This window comes from Protomyctophum parallelum (genome assembly GCF_964188405.1).
Source record: "Protomyctophum parallelum genome assembly, chromosome: 7".
NCBI lineage: Eukaryota > Metazoa > Chordata > Actinopteri > Myctophiformes > Myctophidae > Protomyctophum > Protomyctophum parallelum.
Genome location: NC_139705.1, coordinates 11,828,584 through 11,850,699, shown reverse-complemented (window position 1 = coordinate 11,850,699; position 22,116 = coordinate 11,828,584). Strand labels below are relative to the sequence as shown.

Sequence of the window (22,116 nt, the reverse complement as noted above, 5' to 3'; positions counted from 1 at the left end):
GCCAGCCCACGGACCCCCCGATCAATCTCCACATTACAGCTGACAGAATGGTGCTAATAACTTATTGATCCCAGCGCTGAGCGTGGGGCCCTCCGCCGGCCCTGAAAGCCCCGTCATTGATTGGCTTACGGGCCGACGCAGCTGGGAGGGGGGAGGGAGGAAGGCGAGGATGATGATGATGTAGAGGGTGGGCGGCCGGCGGGGCAGGGCGGAGAGAGGGGAGCTTCCGCTCTCATGCCGAGAGGGATGCACCAACCATGACACGCACACACACACACACACACACACACACACACACACACACACACACACACACACACACACAGCTCCATACACTGTTCCTCTGTATGTCTGTCTGTCTCTCTATCTCTCCCTCTAACAGTGCACCCCCAGGGGAGAAGGGAAAGAGTGTGTAACAGAGAGAGAGAGAGGGGGAGAGAGAAAGAGAGTGATGACAGAGAGAGAGAGAGAGAGAGAGAGAGAGAGAGAGAGGGGAGAGAGAGAGAGAGAGAGAGAGACTTACAGCCAAGGGAAAAAAATCATGGATTATAGGGGAGGGATGGAGGGAGGGCGAGCGGGATAATTAAAGCTTGAAAAACAAATTAATTTGCACAGAGGCACCAAGTTTACATGCTGTTTATCTGTGTGTGTGTGTGTGTGTGTGTGTGTGTGTGTGTGTGTGTGTGTGTGTGTGTGTGTGTGTGTGTGCGTGCGTGCGTGCGTGCGTGCGTGCGTGCGTGCGTGCGTGCGTGCGTGCGTGCGTGCGTGCGTGCGTGCGTGCGTGCGTGCATGTGTGAGTGCATGTCTTTGTTTACAAACTGCAGTCTGGCCGACTTAAATTCCCCTCTAGTATGTTACCTCGTGCAGAGCTTTAAAGAGGAGATAGATTTATATGTCACACACACAATTTGTCTGCTAATTCAAACTGTATTGATTGCAACAATATTAGGCTACCTGTGACATTCATGTTTCCCGTTTGTTTTGGTATAATTGACTGCATGCTGTGTAGTAAAGGGTTTCCTGCTCTCTAAAAGGCTAAGAGAAAGATCTGAATGCTGTAACTTGTGTTGCTGAAGCTCTTCTGGTCCACGTTATAGAGTGCCTATAGAGGTCCTGGCGTGGCTCGCTCATATCCTGGTTTGCGAAAGTCATTTCGACAACATTGGGTCATCTTAACTCGTTCTGTGCCGCTAGGTGGCAGCAGAAGTGTAGTTAAGCTGTGACCGCTGTAACCATCGGCTATCATCACGCTGTTTACCTTTCGCCAGAAACGTTTACATGTCGGGAGCGATGCGAGACAAAGTCACAAAAGACATCCGAACATTGGATTAATCAGGATTACCATACATGGACAGCGAACATAGAATCGGAGTTATGGGGCTTTGAATATCCTGCTTTTTAACCGAGGTAAATGGAGAGTGGTTGCAAAGATCCCATAGCTGGTGGACGGAGGCGTTGCATATAACCTATAGCAGATAACGTCGCATAGCTGGGGGGTACGTACTACGAACATATTCGTACTTCGCAGAGAAATAATTAAAATCGTCTCATATAAGAATTGTGGTCCAAAAATAAACAAACTGTCTCTGTGATATTGTCGGGGAGGTGTCTCTGAGTCTGTATGTATAGTTTCCGACAGTCAGTCACTCATATTTGATTCAGTCTGTCTCTATCGAAAATAACTAATTTGCCAGCAGAAACATTAGTGTTTTCTCTCAGTCAGTTGATTCTTCATATCCATATGAGTGAATGATTTGTTTATTTTTCAAACACAGTTCTTATAATATAAGAACTGTGTTGAATGAACAAACCATCCCCTTAGATCGCCTCATATTATGAGGGATTTTAATTCAGATAAAAATATACACAAACCCGTGTAATAGCGCAGAGTGGCCTCTAGCGATATTGACGTGAGACTTTGCTGCTCTATAGCCTTTTTACTGACCACTAACAGGACTTTTGGATCATCACAACTGGTGATCAGTATGATAATTAAAATATTTAATATTTAAAATATATCACAAAAATGTGCATTCATCTACTAATTTCCCTGGCTGCTGATTCTTTTCACTTACGTGAAAAGGAAAGGATTGAGATAAGGAAATCTGATCTTAGATCTGTACTTGGAGGAAAATGTATTTAAAAACACAGGTCGGCCATTCCAGTCGATCAATCAGCTTGACGCTTGACCTGAGAGCTTCCGTTTAGTGTTAAAGACTGAATATATTGACAATTTCATCAACAAATAAAAACTAGACAAAAATGTTGGGGAATGACTAATGAAGAAGCAATCTAGTAGAACTAAAAGACAAGTCCATGTTATGCTTGGTCATGCTTCTGAAAATAGCACATCTACAAGCGTTGTGAGCTTGTAGATCAGCATGCAACCAAGTGTAAAAGCAGCCATTGCGATGCCATCAAGGCCTGCCAAAATACACATTTTTGTCAACAAAGTCTGGGGCTGTTGTGCGGTGGTGTTGGTTTGGTTTGAGCATGTATTTATGTGCGTTTGTGTATTGTATATATACGCACTTTTGGTTTTAGATGTAGTGTTTACTGTACCTAGATTTTGTCAACTTTAACTAAAATGAAAACATTTGAGATGTATAAATATATCATGCTATTGTGACTAGAACCTACAGTATATCAAACACACAGACACAGTCACAGACATGCGCAGAGCAAGTTCAGCCAGAAAACTCAGTGCAGTTACTGCAGGCCCTTTAATTGGGCCGCCTCAGCATCACGTTCACATGATTCACTTCATCCAATCACACACTCATCCCATCTTTATACCGGCTATTTAAATTGGAGGTTTGCACTGCTCAATCTGCTTGCTTGTTTGCTGCTGCACACTGATACTGCTGCGCTGCTGTCTGCCTAAAGGGCCATTCACACTGAGCAGTATAACTATAACTGCAGCCATAGCCAGCGGTGTTGTTGAGCAGCCTGCACCGCTCAGTTCACATGGGTGTGATTTTTTTTCTTTACGTGAAAGCAGCCTATCTCTATAGCTCTTGCAATCAGAATAAAACTGTTGCACAAATGTGCAGAGTTTCAAGTTGACAGCATCTAAAACCACACATTAAAGGCAACGGTGTGCACATAAATACACGCTCAAACACCACTGACTGCACAACAGCCCCCGACCCACCATGCACGTTGCACGCACACACGCACGCACGCATGCATGCATGCATGCACACAACACACACACCATTGTCAGACTTCAACTGCCTTTGTAAAAGTCTGAACACAGGGAGTGATGAAGGGGGGGCAGAGAGAGAGAGGCAGAGAGAGAGAGAGAGAGAGAGAGAGAGAGGCAGAGAGAGAGAGAGAGAGAGAGAGAGGCAGAGAGAGAGGCAGAGAGAGAGAGAGAACACAGCAGACCAAAAACACCTTATCCGCCTGTTTGAGTCTCTGTCCTGACCGCAGAGCCATGGTTTACAGTCTCCACAGGCAGCCAGACACTGAGCGCCGGCGCCCCTGCCCCCCCTCCCCCCTCCCCCTCCTCCTCTCCGCCCTTCCTCTGCTCTCTACCTCCCTGCCTCTCCCCCTTCACGGAGCCTCTGAGTACCCAGGGGCTGGGGGAGGGAGAGAGACAGAGAGAGAGAGAGAGAGAGGGGGGGGAGGCAGCCCTCCTGTCTGTCCCTCGGATTTAATTAACGGCCCACTCTGGCGCAGAGACGACCCAGCAAGCCTGTTTCCCTTTCCTCCTGACCCACACACACACACACACACACACACACACACAAACGCGCACACACAGTCGCACACACAAACACTTCTGTCGCCCCGTCGCCAAAGCCTCCGTCTGCCCTCCCCTGATACCAGCACCACACTCATTCATCTCTCCCTCTCCTCCGCGTTTTTCCAAACTTTTTTCTTCCGTCGCCACTTTAACTCTCTCGCTCCCCCTCCCTCGCTCTCTTTTTCTCTCCTTCTCTTCCTCTTTTCCTCTTTTCTTTACCGTCTTTCTGTCTCACACTCTCCTTCTCCACGCCCCTGTCTCCCTCTCTCTGTCTGTCTGTCCCTGTCTCTCTCTCTCTGTCTCTCTCTCTTTCTCTTTCTCTGTCTATGCCTCTCTCTGTCTCTCTCTCTCTCTACCAGTTATCTAGCCGTCTCCCTCTCCTATCCGTTCCGCTAACCACAGCTCAGCGGTAGAAGCTAAACACTTGGAGAGGGTAAGTCAAACAGAGGAGTTGACAGACAGACAGCGCAGAGTAAACACAATATATCGTAGACTGACGGCAGTAGTGTCTCTGTGCGTCTGCTGTCGGATCCACCTCCAAGACAAATATCTGCCAGTCCACTCCGTTCACAGTTCCAATACGTTATAGCTGCCTATACGTAGGAAGCCAGACCTCCAACACGTCGATGTGAAAGAGGGATATCCACTATATAGTAACCGCTGCACCAGTAGAGATGGTGATAATATGCTACGTGATCATTATTTAAAGCACTGGTTCCCAAACAATGGGTCGGGACACATTGTTATGGGTCCTTTTACTTTTGGTTTCATACATTTCGTTTTTAGCGGTCCAGGTGCATGCCACATATAGGCTCTGGCCTGACAGCGTGTCGCGTGTTCGAGTCCCGTTCATGAAGACCTTTTCTGCATGTCTCTCCCCTAAAGGCAGAAAAGCCAAAAACAAATCTTAAAAAAAAAACAAGCTACATTTTTCATGAATTAAAAATAAATTTGATGATTTCTTTTCCAGTAATTTCATGAATAAATAAAATAAAATTTCCATAAATTAGGAAAGAAATGTTTAAGAAGTAGTGAAAATAGCAGATCTACAAGCTCACATCGTGGCACAAAGCGCCACATTGTGAGCTTGTAGATCTACTATTTCCACTATCAAATTGGCATCATGGGCCAAAAAGGCTAAAAAGTTTGGGAGCCGCTGATTTAAAGTACCCTGAAAGCAATTTTACGAATCAAAATCGCAGGAGGAATTGAAAATGTATAAGATCAGCCCATCTCCCCCAATTAAGAGGCTGTATATATTTTTTACTGCAGTGAGTATCCGTGGTCTTGTGTGAGCCAGCCTTGGCTTGGATCAAGACATGGCATAGATTTCTTGTATCGATTCTGACATTTTCGTATCTATGATAGTCTCTGCGAACTTTCCCCCAAAAAGTGTTTGGACTGGATACATCATAAATGTAGGCTACAAGTTCAACCCCGGAGCCACGGATGTTACCCAACCATACGGGCTCTTTGCGTTCCGTGATAATATTCCATAATAAAGCAGTGTTTTCATCACATCTGTGCCATTGAGCCGTATATTATATTAATATCTGCCGGAAGTTGTGGTGCAGCAGGTGAAAGCCGGTATTATACGCTCCATGGCATTTATAGACACAGATGGGATTCAAACCCTTACTTATTAAACAATGAGGAATATTACGGAACACAAAGAAATTGTCAGGTAACATTCGTGGCTTCGGGGTGAGCACTCTATGTTGAGGAACAGTTTACTGGCCCCCCAAAAGATCTGTGCTGCTCAAACTTTTTCATGTCAAAGAAAGGCCCCCATCTAAACATATTTAGTTCAAGAGACCCCCAGAAGCAAAGAGAGCCACAGTGCCCATTGTGGCTGCCACATGACGTCACCAGTTGGGTCCTGGGTTTTTTTGGGGGGGGGGGTTTTGGCGGGGGAGGGGCTGTTTTTTGGGGTCATGTTTTTCCATATACGTAGACTTGGCTGTCACATGACGTCATTTCTGAAAGCCAGACATTGCTTTAATTCTTTTAAATATAAATTCAAAGATAAAAAAGCAGATCTACAAGCTCATAGCACAGCACGAAGTGAAGATCTATAATCTTATATATCTGCTGCCACTTGGGGCCGCCAACGTACATACACAATGTTCGTATATCGTTTCATCTAATGTTTCTTATTCATATTTATCTCTATATGGCTATCTTTATTTATAGTATACCTGTCCTGTATATACTCTCACTCCTTATATCTACCAGTATATATACCTTCTAATTCAACGTAAATGTCTATAGTTTGACCAACAATTAATTAATTAATTCGGGACTTGGAGGAGGAAACACGCCGCCAGCACCCACAGCTCCCCGAGCGGGAATCGAACCCAGGACCTTCTAGCTGTGAGGCGACAGCACTACCAACTGTGCCACCGTGCCCGGCATGTGCACTTGTTAACTTATCACTCGCTCGTGCAAACAGTTATTTGTCTGACTGTGTGTGTGTGTGTGTGTGTGTGTGTGTGTGTGTGTGTGTTTATTATTTGTAGGTGTGCGCGACGCGTCGCGTGTCTGAGTGTGAGTCTAATTTCACTGGCAGACAGAAGAGTTAAAGCCAGTGTCTGATGGGATTCGACTTGTTTACAGACACGGAGTGAGCCGCTTAAGCAGCCTGTTAAATCTGCCTTTAATGCTCAAACTGACAGATTTGAGAGCGTTGGACCTCCTCTGATACGGGACACACCGCATGCATCTGCTCCCCTTCATCTGTTTGCGTCTTCATCCATTAAGATGCCGATTTAACCACATGAAGCCTATACCGTCCCTATTCTGGGGAGAATATTCTGAGAAAATAGCAGTACATTGCCTATTTTTGGCGAAGATATTTTGTCCCATGGGGGGCGGGGGGCTAATATAGACCCCTGGGGTGTTTAGCTTATCAGACAATTAGACTTGCCTTTTAGGGCAGATACGCCTAAACCCAGGGCCTAAGACACTGGCTGGAACTGGCTGTTTGGCCAACTAATACGGCTGTAAGGAGAGAAGACCCACCCCATATTACCTAACTGACTGGTCTTGTTGGGGCCCACCGTGAGGTCCGAGTCTCTGGGTGTAGCTGTTGTTTGTGAGGCTTAAATAAGACTGGCCCAACCCTCCACCCATCTACTGTCCACCCCACCCGCGTGATATTAGAGGCTCCCGCATGCGCAATTAATCTGCCAGACATGAGATCAGAGAGAGGGAGATGGGGCGGAGGTGTTGGGTCTGGGATGATGATGCCACTCAGTGCCCCTCGGTGCTAATGGGATGAGAGAGGACGGGTTCATGCCCTGGTCAGCAACAGGGAACATTATTCATCCATTTATATTCTGCTTTTCTTTTTTCTTTTCGTGCTGCAACTTAGAGATATACATTCTACCTCAGTAACCCAGGGAACAAAACTAATTCAAGCCTCTATACAGTTTATTAATTATTAATTAGTTGAGTAGTTGATAAGAACAAAAAAGAAGAAAAAAAAAGGGGGGGGGGGGGGGTTCCCTGCTCATCCTACCGCCACGCGTCACAAATGGGAAGAAGACAATAGCGGGAGGGCGATAGTCGTTACTGTTTTTAGTTTTACTTGGAAAAGCAAACATGGCAACCCATGATGTTTTCATATATCCAGTTGGTTGGAAAGGGCAAACTTGGCAACCTGGCTGAGTGGCCCTATTGTTTGTTTTGCTTGTTTTTATTTCCATCTAAAAGCAAGCATGGCAAGTGTCAATGTGTCTATATACCAAGTTGCTTAGATGTCGTAAATGTGGCAACCTAGCGGGAATAGTATACTGTAGTCCTTTGCACTGTCCTCTACTCCACTGTACTGTACTGTACTGTACTGTACTGTACTGTACTGTACTGTACTGTACTGTACTGTACTGTACTGTACTGTACTGTACTGTACTGTACTGTACTGTACTGTACTACTGTACTGTACTGTGCCGAGCTGCTGTGCCCTGTGTATGTGTGTGCGCACGTGCACGTGCGTGTGTGTATGTGTGTGTGCAGTGAAAAGGGGAGGTGCCAGGGAATGATGAAACAGGCATGCTGTTGGTGTTGTGCATGGTGTGATAGGAGAAGGATATCAAATGAAACACAACCACCCTAAAGACTAACCATTGTGTATATTCCTGCACTATACCTGCATCGAGTGACCTTGGTACATAGAATTTGATCTATGGAAGATTCTGACCTTCAAATGTACATAATTTTCGTTTTGATTGTATTGCTGTATTGTTGTATTGTTCTTTCTGCTTTGGCAATGTAAACGTATGTTTTCTCATGCCAATAAAGCCCTTTGAATTGAATTGAATTGCATGGTAAGATGTGTGCAAACGGTGTGGTTTGGTAGGAGAAGGCGGACAAAGCACAGGGTGTTGCGCTGGCTATTAGTGTGGCAGGATAGTCACCAATGTACACCATTTTTAAATGTACAAATAATATTGAAAAAAATAAAAGATTTTTACATAATAGGTAGGCCTAGTTAAACAACTAGTCGACTAGTAAAAATCACTAGAAGTGAAAGCCCTACTTAGTACCGTACTTGTATTCTAACTTGTATTACGTTATTAGAGCATATTAGAGCTTTTATTGTTAGTACAGTAGGGCGGAGTCTTCCACACCAACATTTCCTTGCACATCATGCTACAAAAACTCTTTTACTCTTGAATACTGAAATGTACATCTGAGCTGAAAAGAGATTTTTCATGATTAACATGGTGATTTGTTTAATTTAATTTGTCTGTGGAGTGTGTAACATTTGATTCGGTTCACAGGCCAGAAGGTCAACACTGTATAATGTGTCTGTCTCAGATTGCTGAACATATCTACACAATACCAAATTAATTCTGGAAGAACTACACAGAGACCGCTGTCATAAAAAAACTCTGAACATTATAAAAGACACTTCCCACCCCGCTCACTCACTGTTTGAACTGTTGCCATCAGGCAGACGGTATAGAGTGATCAAGTCCAAGACCAACAGATTCAGTAACAGTTTCTATCCCACAGCGGTAGTTGCACTAAATGCTGCAAAAAAATGATCTGTTGCTGCGACACTTTTTAGTTTCTATTATCTATTATCTATTACCTTCTATTACTATTTATTATCTTAAGTACAATAAGGGTTTGTTGTACAAAGCTACACAGCTGTACACAGCTGAAAATGACATGCTTGTGCATTAGGGCTGCTGGGGTTGTGCAATAACAAGAAGTCATGTGTTTTTGTTTTATCTTGTACAGTATGTTTTGTGATATGATGCACTGATTGGTTGGCACTTTTTAATTTCGTTGTACACGTTGCAATGACAAATAAAGATCTATCTAATTGGTTTGTCTCCAGCTCTACATTTTGGAGGCCACATACTGTAGGAAACACAGAGAGGTAGAATGAGTGATGTCGAAACAAGACTCATACATTTAGGTTAATTGCTGTATTCATAAAGAAGGACAATCTGCCTCTTTTTACACCCATGTTTCAATTTGTGGGGTTTCACGAAAACAAAACAAAACAAAAATCCCCAAGAAGCTACAGGGTACTTGAAAGATGATTTCTGTCTATAAGCCTGTAAGCTTAGCAAACACACCATGGTTCCTTTGCTCACATAAAACTGGATTAATGGCAAACAAAGCTATTTTATTCAGAGGTCATTTAAAAGGGGGGGTTATAGAAAACTCCTGGAGTGCGGTGGAGAATGTGAGAGGAACATTAAGTAATCATCTGAAGAACGACCTTCAGGACTAAGTAATAAGCTTATGGCAATTTGGCAAATTCCCCCAATCAAACAAATTGGAGTAAATGAAAGACCAAATGCAATATTTAACGTTATCTGTTGAAAAGGGGTGAGGGCAAAAGAAGAAAATGAAAGGAATAAAAACCTCTTGCACGTCCTTGTCTTTGACTGCATTAAGTACAACAACACAGTGCAATTGGGTTATTTTAAACCCGAGAGTGAAAAAGTGGACCACATCACAAGTCTATTTTCATACTCTCTGGGTTAAAGCAAAACTCCCAATTTGACCGTACAGTATACCCACTTGCTCACTCACACAGATTTGTGTCCACACACACACACACACACACACACACACACACACACACACAGCACAGGGTGTGTGGACCTACCTGTGTGTCCAGTGCTGGTGCTGTGGTCGGAGACGGACTGGCCCTCGGGCATACCGTGTTGTCTCGTGTGGTGCAGATTGGAGATGATCGTAGATAGGTCACTGTCACGACTGCGCACGCACGCACACGCACACACACACACACACACACACACACACACACACACACACACACACACACACACACACACACACACAGAGAGAGAGACACAGAGACACAGTTAGCAGCAATATCAAAGGCCTGAGATCTTTTAAAATACAGAGACAAAAGGACAATACAGATACACAAAACCAGCCACAGAAATCCACTATCTTCACAGCAGTGTGTCTATATCCTGAATGTACTATCATGCGCCTATTGGCGGCCAGCTCTACAGTAAGTGGCTGGGGTTCTATGTACAGTAATAGACTGTGACAGACTAGTGCATCCAGCACTTTTGGGTCTCAGCCCAGCTCATCATAACACAATCATAACTCATAAGTAGTTTATCAGCTTAAAACGCTGTTATGGCTCTATTTGTTTTCCTTTTTCTTTTGTTATCAGTTCCCCAAATCAGCGCGGCGCGAGACAGACAGGCGGTTGAATAATGTGCTACGACATGAATCACGGCGTCTTTAGATGGGTGTGGATAATAGATAATAACCGTGTCTCAGGGAAGACAATAGATGTGGAACAGCGATTGCACAGAACTAATACATTTGATCAATATTACACGATGGACGATGAAAATGAGCCATGCGGCAACACAAACAAACGGACAGGCGTCCAGATTTACAGTATCTTCACCTCAACGGGAAAACAACTACTCTCTGTCTCCCAGAACAACTGCTCCTGCTCTTCGGCACCCCAGCGAAGAGCAGGAGACGAGAAGAACAAAAGACGAGATAAGAGATTTGGCGAGATAAGAATAAAGAGGAGGAGGAGGAGCAGGTGACGGAGGAGGAGCGGATAAGGACGTTTAAAGATTAGCGGTGGGGCCGTCCGTTGCTCCACCAGTCCACTCCACAAACGTAACACAACAACACAACTGTGTCATGGAGGTATTTAATTCACAATCTGATTAGCATGCTGATCGCATTAAAAAGGTACAATGATGGAAAATAGGGCTTTAAGTGTTTGAGGGAGTGCTGGGTTCAGTGAGTCGCACGCAATGTAATGGTCACCAGCTTGCGTGGTAAGAGAGAGAGAGAGAGAGAGAGAGAGAGGAGAGAGAGAGAGTTACAGACGTCATTTGGGCAAGGTTTTGGCTCAACGTAATGCTGTGGGTTTTCTTTTTTTTGTGTCAAGTGTCTATTGTTCAATCAATTTGTCACCAGTATTACATCACGGAACATCCCAGCAGAAGTTCAGAACAGTTCATAACACACCGTAATAGCAACTGTTTGTTATATTTCACCTCAGCAGAACGCTAGAAGAGTTCAGCGTTTTATAGATTAGAACCATACATACACCATACATGTTCATACATGTCAGATTTATGCCTCTTGCAGGGTTAACAAATTGGGCAGTGTTGTTAACTGGACTGCTGCTTTTAACTCTGGCATGTTTTATTGAAAACAGAGTCCTCTATGAAGGGGGTCTGCATGGTGTGACACGGCACCAGGCAGGAGGGGTTCTCTGGGACAGAAGCAGTGCATGGTTCTTATCCGCCACCGCTATGACGAGGCCACACTGTTTGCGGCTGCTGGATTTGGGTTTTTTACAGCCCCATGATTACAGGCTCCGGCTGTAATGTCAGGCTGTCGCCCGCCAAGCTGTTTTCCACACGCTAACAGCACAGATGCAGGCAAACTTAAGAGGGGGGGGGGGGGGCTGACGCTGACTGTGTCGGCTACAGCAGCCACTTCTCAGTCACGGAGAACCGATGACTCCGAAGCAAGACACAGACAAAACAGTCACGACCGGTTGCTAGGCAAGGAGACGCTTGATTTGACCGTGACTGCAAACTTCTCTGGGAATAATGACAGACTTCTATTCTGTTAGAAGGCAAGTTGCTAAAATTAGTAGCTACAGTAGCTGACCCTGAACGCCCGGCAAGGCTCTTCAAGAGAATGACGAGACCCTGAGTGTGTCTTTGATTGAGGATAACAATGGATTTGCATCAGTCTTATAAAAACAGACACATGCACACCCATATGTGCATGCACACACACATGCGCATGCATACACACGCATGCGGCATGCACACGCGCTCGCACGCACAAGCACACACACGCACGCACGCACGCACGCACGCACGCACGCACTCACACACACACACACACACACACACACACACACACACACACACACACACACACACTGGATACTACTGCGACCTTGGAACTAACCACTTCCCTATAACCATACTCTCGGCCATCACTCCAAGTGATTCTCCTAATACTGTACTGAACTTCTCGGAGAGGCTACAGTATGTGGTTATTATCCCACAGCAAAGTGGCCACTCTAAGCCACGAGCAGCAAGGACATTGTTAGTGGGGGTAATTAGTGCTCTTTTCCTGGGCCGTCCCGTCTTGGCCTGGCTAATGAGGGCCCAGCACACCCCCCCCCCCCCTCCCCCTCTCTCACCTCTCCCTCTCTCTGTCATCATCCTTCCCCTCCCTTTCCTCCCTCCCAAAATGTCCAAGGTCACACTCTAACCCTGAAAGACGGGGGGTGGGGGGACGGAGGGGGCACAGCGTTTTAAGACCAGGTTGCCTGAGTCAGCGGTCCCTGAGGCAAGGTTTATCTGGGCGGGAGAGGTGGGGGGTTGAGGATAGAGGGTGCAGACCTTGGGGTAGGGTGGGGCGGGGGTGGGTAGGTTATAGTGTGGCCGTTGGGCCCGCTGATAGCTAAGAAGGACATGAGCCTTCTTATCATCTAGGTGCACGCCGGAGACAATCATCTCATCCTCCGGCTCATCCCTAAACTGGTGAATGCCTCCCAACCCCCGCCATGCCTCATCCATGGCACAGACATTCTGACCCAGACATCGGGAGGGATGATGATTAGTGTGCCGCTAATATCCCAAAGTCTGTCATGGACACTCCTGGTGTCCTGCTGTACACTATAATGATATCATGATGTTCTCCTAGGTATAACTGCATTTATGTTGCTGTTCGTTTAACCCACTTCCTCTGCTATACACCAAAGTGATGTACCGTTCGGAAATATGGTAAAATACCAGAAGCCCCACATGGGGTTTTTCCGGCTTTTAATGCCACGTAAGTTTTTTGTTACAATTCTAACTTGTACAGCAATTTTTTTTGCTTGCTGCGAGGCCTGGCCAATACGAGGTCATGTCGCTTATTGACCGACTGGCTGCCTGGCTGGCTGGCTGGCTGGCTGGCTGGCTGGCTGGCTGGCTGGCTGGCTGGCTGGCTGGCTGGCTGGCTGGCTGGCTGGCTGGCTGGCTGGCTGGTTGGCTGGCTGGCTGGCTGGCTGGCTGGCTGGCTGGCTGGCTGGCTGGGTGGCTGGCTGGCTGGCTGGCTGGCTGGCTGGCTGGCTGGTTGGGTGGGTGACTGACTCCGGTATGTTAAAACGTGCATGCATGACTGTGTTATCTGTTCCCTACACATGCGGCCTACACACTGCAGATGCATAGACTGAGTGATGAAGTTATAGCTGTGGTTGGCCAGTTGGCCTGACTAACTAGCCAATAACACTGTAGTCATGCCTCCAGGATATGGCCTAACAACAAACTAAACTAGCCAATTGCAGAGCAAGATAGCTTGTCTGGCAGCAGTCTCCATTTCACCTACACAGACCAACAAAAAACTACTTCTGATTCAGTCTGGTTACCGCCCACTCTACACCAACCGAATGTCGCTGCTTCTTGCAGTCCGAAAGGAAACAGGACGCGACGAGATCGCAAAATCCGATCTTGATCCGCTTCTTGAATGCATTTTTTTCCCCTCCGTGAACACTGGGGGTGCGGAAAAATAAATAAATAACGCTAAACGAAAAGGTCAGTTATAACGAAAAGGCTGACAAGGGGGGAACAGGGGAGGGCTGGCAGTCAATGAGTTCATACTGTAATTCACCAGCACATATCCCCACCGGTCTGGCTTAACTAAGCCTGCCAAATGTAGTTTATTCATTGGTAGACTTTTTAAAAACTGCCACTAAGGAGGCTTTCCAGTGACGCTGTTGGAACGTTCATTGAGAAAAGGTTGAGACCCCGTCTCTATACCCTTCTCGTGGGGAGTCAGCGTTCAAAACAGTCCAAATGACACGAAAAGCCTCTTTTGTTGGCAAGGTAACAGGTTTACAGCGCACGGCCCGCTGTGCCCCACTGAGACTTTGGCAAGAGACGCTAAGGTACCAGGCCTGGAGGTCAGGGAGGTGAGCTGGCATAAGCTGGCTGCCTGGGCCACCCTGACGCCACGTCTCACACCACCACTGGGAGAGTGCTGGCAAACAGACAGACAGTGTGGTGCCGGGGTGAGGAGAGAAGGGGCCAGAGATAGGGAAAGAGAGGAAGAGACAGAGACAGACGGAGAGACAGAGATACAGAGGGACAGAGACAAAGAGAGAGAGAGAGAGAGAGAGAGAGAGAGAGAGAGAGAGAGAGAGATACAGAGGGACAGAGACAAAGAGAGAGAGAGCAGGCGAGAAACTGAGTTACAGAAAGCGAGAAAGTGTGTGAGAGAAGGGAGGGAGAGAGAGAGAAAGAGGACACAAACTGTGCCTAACATCTGGTGCTTGCAGGTAAAAGGACCTTCCTCTACCCCCAAGACAATAGACGGACCACACAGCCTCTTCCAAGCCTGCACAGGTGGCCCACAGTGCTGGCTCCAGCAATATTCAAATTCGACCAGGCAATATGTAATATTCAACAACCACAGCACAGTAAGATGTGGACTTAGGCGAGAATGCAGAGAAGCAGAGGGAATCGGCAGTGTCTAGCTTCTCCTATGCTTTTGTGAAGAAAAGACAATAGAATGTGAAGAGTTTCGTGTTTAGGGGAAAATATGCACATGTGAGGAAAGGCAAAGCTCAAAGCAGGGAATATGGATCCCTATACATTCTATGTTTTGTCTGCTTCCTGTGGACAAAGGAAGACACCATTCTCATGCTGCTCACAGTCGGATCGAAAAGCAGGCTGCCACTGGGATCCCGGCAAGCAGAGGGAGTAATGAATAAATACAGAAATAGATACATAAATAAGTAAGACTAGCTGGGCTCCTCTTGGGCTTCTCCTTGTTGTTCCTCCGCTCTACAAGCTGATGTGAGGTCGATAAGGTAGCCGAGGGAGAGGAGAAATGTACAATGGAAATAAAATATACAGTGGGTTGGCCATGTTGCGCGCGAGTCCTCTCCCTATGTAGCCATGAATTTGCTGCTTGGCGTTGGTGTTAATTTTGTGTGCTGTCTCACTCTCATACAGCCGGCACTCATCCTTACTGTATGATTTCTGTCGCTAAATTCTGCTTCGAATTCAGATTCAATTCAGTCACATTTTCTGTGTTACAATTTGTTTTGCACAAACAGCATTCTGGTTGAGAGACATCACGAAAATGATACAGGCTCATCATCATGGATTGTTGATATCATCTTTTAACAGGATGGTAACACAAGACAAATGTTGCTCTTCTGGAAACCATAAACTTCTATTTTCAAACTAACACTAGATCTGCTACTAAACTGCTAGAGCTCTGTTGATCATCTTTTATTGATATCCTCTTTTGACAAGAGGATATCGTAAATAGATGCCATCGTGTGTTCTGTGCATGTGGAAACTATTCAACATCTTACGTCAAGTGACACCAAATCCGCCACTAAATTGTTGTATAGCTGCGTTACCATGGTAAAGTAAACAATGACATGCAGTGAAGCAAGAAAAGAAAAAAAACATCTAGAAAGCTCTTAGACTTCGAAGCTGAAATTAGCGCTTTTAGAGGACAGCAATTTCCAGGAATTTCTCACTGTCCATGATGCTCTTCCTGGCAAGTGGCAACGGCGTACTAGTTCAATAAAGCCAGAGGAGGAAATGTCAAGTACAAAAGGACGTTCAGAAGCTTGACTCATTCATCCGTCTCTCTCTGGCTTCTCTGTGGTAATCTCCCAGACTGAGCACAATGCACCCATTAACAATATGTGCCAGTGCAGATCTAGATACAGCACATAAAGGAGCTAACATTATCTATAAAAAGGTGAGTGTTAAAAGTGAAACTCCAAAAGCACGCTAATACATCAAGCAGACATGGTGTCGATTGGCATTGACATCAGACATAGAGCAGCTTGTCCTTTCTTGTCGGGATCTATGAACAGTAACACAAGGATATTCCATCATTTTCCGTTTTACAGACTCGTCGACATGTGCCTCAAACACCAAACTACTGCAAGAGTTCCAGTCCACAACCGTCAACCAGACACACATACAGTACATACCTTAAAACAACTTTCATGGTAAGACAAAGAAACCCTACTGTCTAAAACAGTATATTACACTACTGCACATCCCAGAGCTTTGGCTCTACTCCCTACAGAGAGACTGTTCATAGCACGGGACTGTCTTTACATAAACAGACCCAGTATTATCCATATCTGCTTAGTAGAGCATGTAGGATGTAAACCAATGCAAATTTCCCCCACAATCTATCGATTAGCAGAATCTGTCCAGGTAACCACTCATAATATTGCATGATTAAGAATCAGAGAAAACACCTACATTTATTTTGGCAAAGGCATAGGGGCGGTTCATTATTATTATTTTTAAGGGTGGTGCCATACATCTGAAAGGCAGACCTCAGCAGGTGTACATTTTAAAATCCATGGTGGTTGCTGGGTAATTACCCAGACTCTCAGTCAGCACTTTCCAATCAAAGCCTTGTTATCTACAGCCAACTGAAACAAACAGTTAGACATGCGCTTGAGTACTAAAGCCTTCCTCCATCAGTTACCCCCATCAAATATTTAGGGTCATCAAGATTAATTCCATGAATCCGACGTTAAACACAAGTGTGAATTAAAAATATATATCTTTCAAATGTTCAATTCACAACACATTGTGAGCTTGTAGATCTGCTATTTTCACATTTTTCTTTGAAACATCTTGCCCAAAATAGAGACATCGGGGGGTTAAAATTGTTAACAGAACGGGGGCAGCTACCCTCACTGTCAATCCGTGAATACACAGCCCCAGAACTGTCTATTGTGGTGTGATTGTCAATGCCTCTGTATAGGGTGCAACCAGAACCAGGTACCGTGTTCCCTTCAATGTACGCGTGTGACTGAAATTGACAAGCGTACATGAAGGGATTGTCCCTGTACTGTACGTCTTGTTCTGAGGTAGTTATGACAGTTGAAAGGCAGCGTCTGTGACTTTCTGTCGGCTCATTACAGAGGCTTGGCTCTCAGCTTCAGCCGGGAGCTGCTCTGCGCTGACTCAGCAGGAGGAGGAACGCTCGCTGCCCGTGGAAGGCCTACTAAACTAATCGCCCGTAAAGCTGGTGGCCATTAACATTAATCAGGTTAAAAGATGTAGCGGACAGGGCTTATAATGAACTTGACAAGGCGTCCTCAAGGATGATGAGCTATATACTAATATACGAAGACGCCGCTTGTCGACCCCGACGGTGGCAGAAACCTGTGCCGAATGCAGAGCCAGTTGAACTGACCCCGACGCCTACAGTGTGCGGCGCTACACAAGGTGACGAGAGAAGCTCCCGTCCGTGTTGGTGTGCATGGTGTGTGCAGGATATCAGAAAAATAAAGACTAATACAATGTTGTCTTATCACACGTGACGTTACGTAATGATAGCTGATTTGGACCTGGTGAAGTGTGAGAGTGGTGCTTTGTTGAATCTCTATTTTGCCATGTTTCTGCTTGTTCAGAGTATCTTTATAAGGCTTGGGATAGCACATAGGAGGCTACGGGTAGCTTATAGATACATTGTATTATAGATTAACTTATAGATTAACTGTATTATATATTAATGATATATTTCATGTACAGGTCTGTGTGGGTCTACTGTATGTGCTTTGTTTGAAATCTGGTTGAGTTGCATGCTGGCTACACACTGGAATGTTTTTATTTTGTTCCTTTTGTTATCCCACTACCAGAATCAGAATAGCGTTGACGTGGTGCGTCAGGTTGCTAGGGCGGAGCTTACCAGCACTCCACTGGCCTCTACACTTCCACAGACTATTCATAACTTAGGTACTCTGCATGCCAAGGTTCTAGGCTTATTATCCCGCCCTCAATGTCTTCACATATTGTACAGTTAATATAAAACGCATTATTCAGGTAGGGTACCTATGGTAACATCATTCTACAGGCCACAGGTTTCTGCGTTATAACTGCAGAATGTGGCTGTTGAGAATTGCCACATGTTGGTGTGGTGTCCTGATTATGTCAGTTTGTGACTTACCGTACAAAACAGAACAAATTGCATTGACCGAGAGGGTGCAAAACAGTGCTTCCGCTATGACTCAAAAATGTACATCATATGTTGTACATTATGTACATTCATACACTCTCATAGAGTTAAATTAACACTCACATACACAACCATCCACGCCATATTTTTCACCAGCCACTGGCCAAATCCAATTTGATAAGACCCCTCTACGACTCACTTACGCAGCCTGCGGTCAATGGAAATCACATTTCCGTGATTGGACATCCCATTATCCCCGTTCCTCCCGATGCCCGCCCGCCCGCTCGCCCACGCCGGGCGGGCGGGGGGGATAAAGCGTGCACGGGGCCCAGACAGACGGATGCCCGGGACAGACCGGAGCTGCTACGGCTCCAGCAAGTCCGCCGCCTTTCAAAGGGGGTAAAAGCCTGACATATTAGTCATAAGTGTTCTTTAAATTCATTATCGTCTTAGCGCGCTGGCGGCACAAGTGTCAGGGGGAGGGGAAGCCCTGTCTCAAACAAGGTTAGTGGATCCATTTAAAGGCCTCACAGTTGCCGCGCTGTCCTCTGTGTCACACGCCAGCCTCGAGACATGAAAAACATCCCCCTACTGTAATGAGGTTGCACAAGCTGCTTATAATGCAGCAGCGGGGGGATTTTCAGAGGTTAATCAATGAACACATTCTGCATTATGTTTTATCCCCCCCCCCCCTCCCCTCCCCCTATACTCTGCCTGCTTTCTGAGTCATAAGAATCTGTTTATGTAGCCTCGTACAAGTAAACACATACAGTAGCACGCCAGGTGATGAAAGAAAATGACGTTTCAAAGGGCTAATGTGAAGGGGAGAGGAATTTAGTTTTTTAAGTACAAGTACTAATTTTAATTATTTTCATTTGTAGCATTTGTAAGCCAGAAATCTCATTTCACTCATTTAATTTTTTAATGCGTGCGTGCGTGCGTGCCTGCGTGCGAGTGTGTGTGTGTGTGTGTCTCTGTGTGTGTGTGTGTGTGTGTGTGTGTGTGTGTGTGTGTGTGTGTGTGTGTGTGTGTGTGTGTGTGTGTGTGTGTGTGTGTGCGTGTTTGTGTGTCCATCTCTCTGCATCAAACCAGATGCACCGTGACTTGGCAGGAGTAACATAAACCAGCTAAACAATGAACACACAACAACATAGCTCACCAAAACAATGAACACATCATACAGTAGCTCCACATGTCTGTACTGTATGTACACAACAGACCACTGAAGCCAAGTCATGAACTTGCACGACCTTTAATGTAAAAATGTATGTATCAGACCATTCTTCTGCACTGTTATATAATGTTTTCTGCAATTTTCTTTTGTAGCCTACTTATTTGACTTGTTTCCATCCTGTTTTCTGTTCTTTTCTCACCTGCTCTTCTCCTACTCCATCTCTCCTCTCCCTTCTCACGAAAAACTACAAAATGATGGAGCGCACATGAAACGAAGAATTTCATACCCCCTTTTTTTTTTACACCTGTGATGTCATCATGTGACAATAAAACGGAACCAACTGGTCCCAGAGGGGGTGTGTTAAATTAACACTGAGGATTGTATAGTGTGTAGAGAGATAAAAAGGGATAAAAAGAGCCCCAGAGATCAAAATCGTATCAAATGCGGCTCTAGTGCATACTGCATACAAAACATGGGGGTCCTTGAAATTAAAACGGTTGAGAATGACTGCTGGAAGCCAGTATTTCCAGGTAAAGGACCCCACTTTGTGAACCAGTGCTTTATGTTATATCCAGGTCTAACGCTCGGTAGCCTCGGTACCCAGGCTTTTATTTTCATGCTTTAGGTTATATCCAGGTCTAACGCTCGGTAGCCTCGGTACCCAGGCTTTTATTTTCATGCTTTAGGTTATATCCAGGTCTAACGCTCGGTAGCCTCGGTACCCAGGCTTTTATTTTCATGCTTTAGGTTATATCCAGGTCTAACGCTCGGTAGCCTCGGTACCCAGGCTTTTGTTTTCATGCTTTAGGTTATATCCAGGTCTAACGCTCGGTAGCCTCGGTACCCAGGCTTTTGTTTTCATTCGCGTTCGGCTCAAAAAATGAAAGCCTAGGGGAACGTGACACATTTCCTGGTCTAGGAGAATGGGAGTGAACTACAGTGCAGAAGGGCGTCGCTTTCCTCTGCTGATTTCTACCAGGGAGGGGAGGGGCGGAGGGGGACTTATTCGCATTATTCGCTTTCTCTTCTGCGTTTAAGGACAGGCAGGTTATTATTACTGCGATTTTTTGGCAATAAATATCTCAAAAAGGACGCGTAGGCCAATACTCGGCACCGCGAGGTATACCACAAATCGCTACAGTGATATTTCACTCTTGAGTCTCTCGACGATCTAAAAGCAGTGGTGTAGTCTACCGTCATACGTTATACATACTGTAGTATGGCGTGGCCAAGTTTTAGACATAAAGCATACAGTCTGCTAATAATGTCATACCGTCTGAAAAAACCTAGGCTACAGCACTGTATAACAGTAGGTGCAGGACAAACAGTCATTACCAGAGGGCAGACTTTATTTCTTCTTACATAAAATCAGTGGTGTAAAGTACATTTACTTAAGTACTGTACTTAAGTATTGAGGTATATGTACTTTACTTGAGTATTTCCAATTTCCAATACTTTTAGGTTAAGGAGTTTAAGTATGTCGGGGACTTGTTCACAAGTGAGGGGAGGACGGAGAATGAGATCAGCCGGAGAATCGGAGCAGCAGGGGCGTTATTGCACTCGCTGTACCGCACTGTTGTGACGAAAAGAGAGCTGATCTGTCTACTGATCTGTCTAAAGAGAGCTGATCTGTCTACCGAGCAATCTGTACCGCACTGTTGTGACGAAAAGAGAGCTGATCTGTCTACCGAGCAATCTGTACTGCACTGTTGTGACGAAAAGAGAGCTGATCTGTCTACCGAGCAATCTGCGTTCCTACTCTCACCTCTATGGTCATGAAGTGTGGGTCACGACCGAAATAAAAAATCACGAATACAAGTGGCCGAAATGAGTTTTCTCCGACGGGTGGCTGGCATCTCCCTCAGAGATAGGGTGAGAAGTTCAGTCTTCTGAAAGAATTCTGAAAACTTTCACTTGTAACAAAGTAGTTCTATAGCCTATTGCAGTATTGATACTTTTTTACTTTAAGTAGAAACTTTGAGTGCTTTTTCCACCACTGCATAAAAGTAATGGCCACAGAACAGTGGTTCTCAACCCGTGGTTCAGGGACCACCAGTGGTTTTTGAGGGGGTTCCAGGTGGTCCCCAGCTAAATGATGGAGAGTTGGTAACCAAATGGACCCTTAAAGATCTTTAACTCTTGGTAGTGTAAAAAGAAACCAAATTGACCCGTGCGGATCCATTTGGTTTCATTTTACACACTCAAGAGTAAAATTATTGTTAAACATCTGCATTACTTAATTTACAAGAAGTCTACACAATTAGAGAATGTAGAAGAATTGTTATTTTGAACAATGTTTGCCTGTTGTCTCTCCTAATGGAACCAACATCAATACAGAATGTTTTGGGTCTGAGAGGTTAATCTGTCCTCAAATGGTGGTCCGTGGCTCAAATGCAAAATAAATGATGGTCCAATTGATATGAAAAGGGTTGAAAACCACTGCCATAGAAATGATAGAATCCTCCTCACCTCTTTCTCATGATACTGTAATGCAGCTCGTCCTCCTGCTTGATGTGGGCATGGTCCCCACTGGCCCGCTCACTGCCCTCGCTGTCGTCACTGCTGAAAATGGAGGCCAGCTCCTTCTTGGGCACGCGGTTCGGGGGCAGGGGGATGGTGCGCTTCTCTGCCAAGCGCCCACGGTTCTGCACAACAACAATGGAGGAAGAAATTGGGGGGACATTTTAGGAACAACAGT

General features: G+C 45.4%; 1 protein-coding gene across 1 annotated transcript in view; it reads right to left on the bottom strand.

The window, feature by feature from the left end:
- Nucleotides 1-22,116, bottom strand: part of samd11 (sterile alpha motif domain containing 11) — a 110,135-nt gene that overhangs the window by 66,127 nt on the left and 21,892 nt on the right. The window contains 2 exon segments of the mRNA XM_083770283.1: nucleotides 9,882-9,991; nucleotides 21,888-22,063. Of these exon segments, the coding sequence (XP_083626409.1) occupies nucleotides 9,882-9,991; nucleotides 21,888-22,063 (286 nt within the window).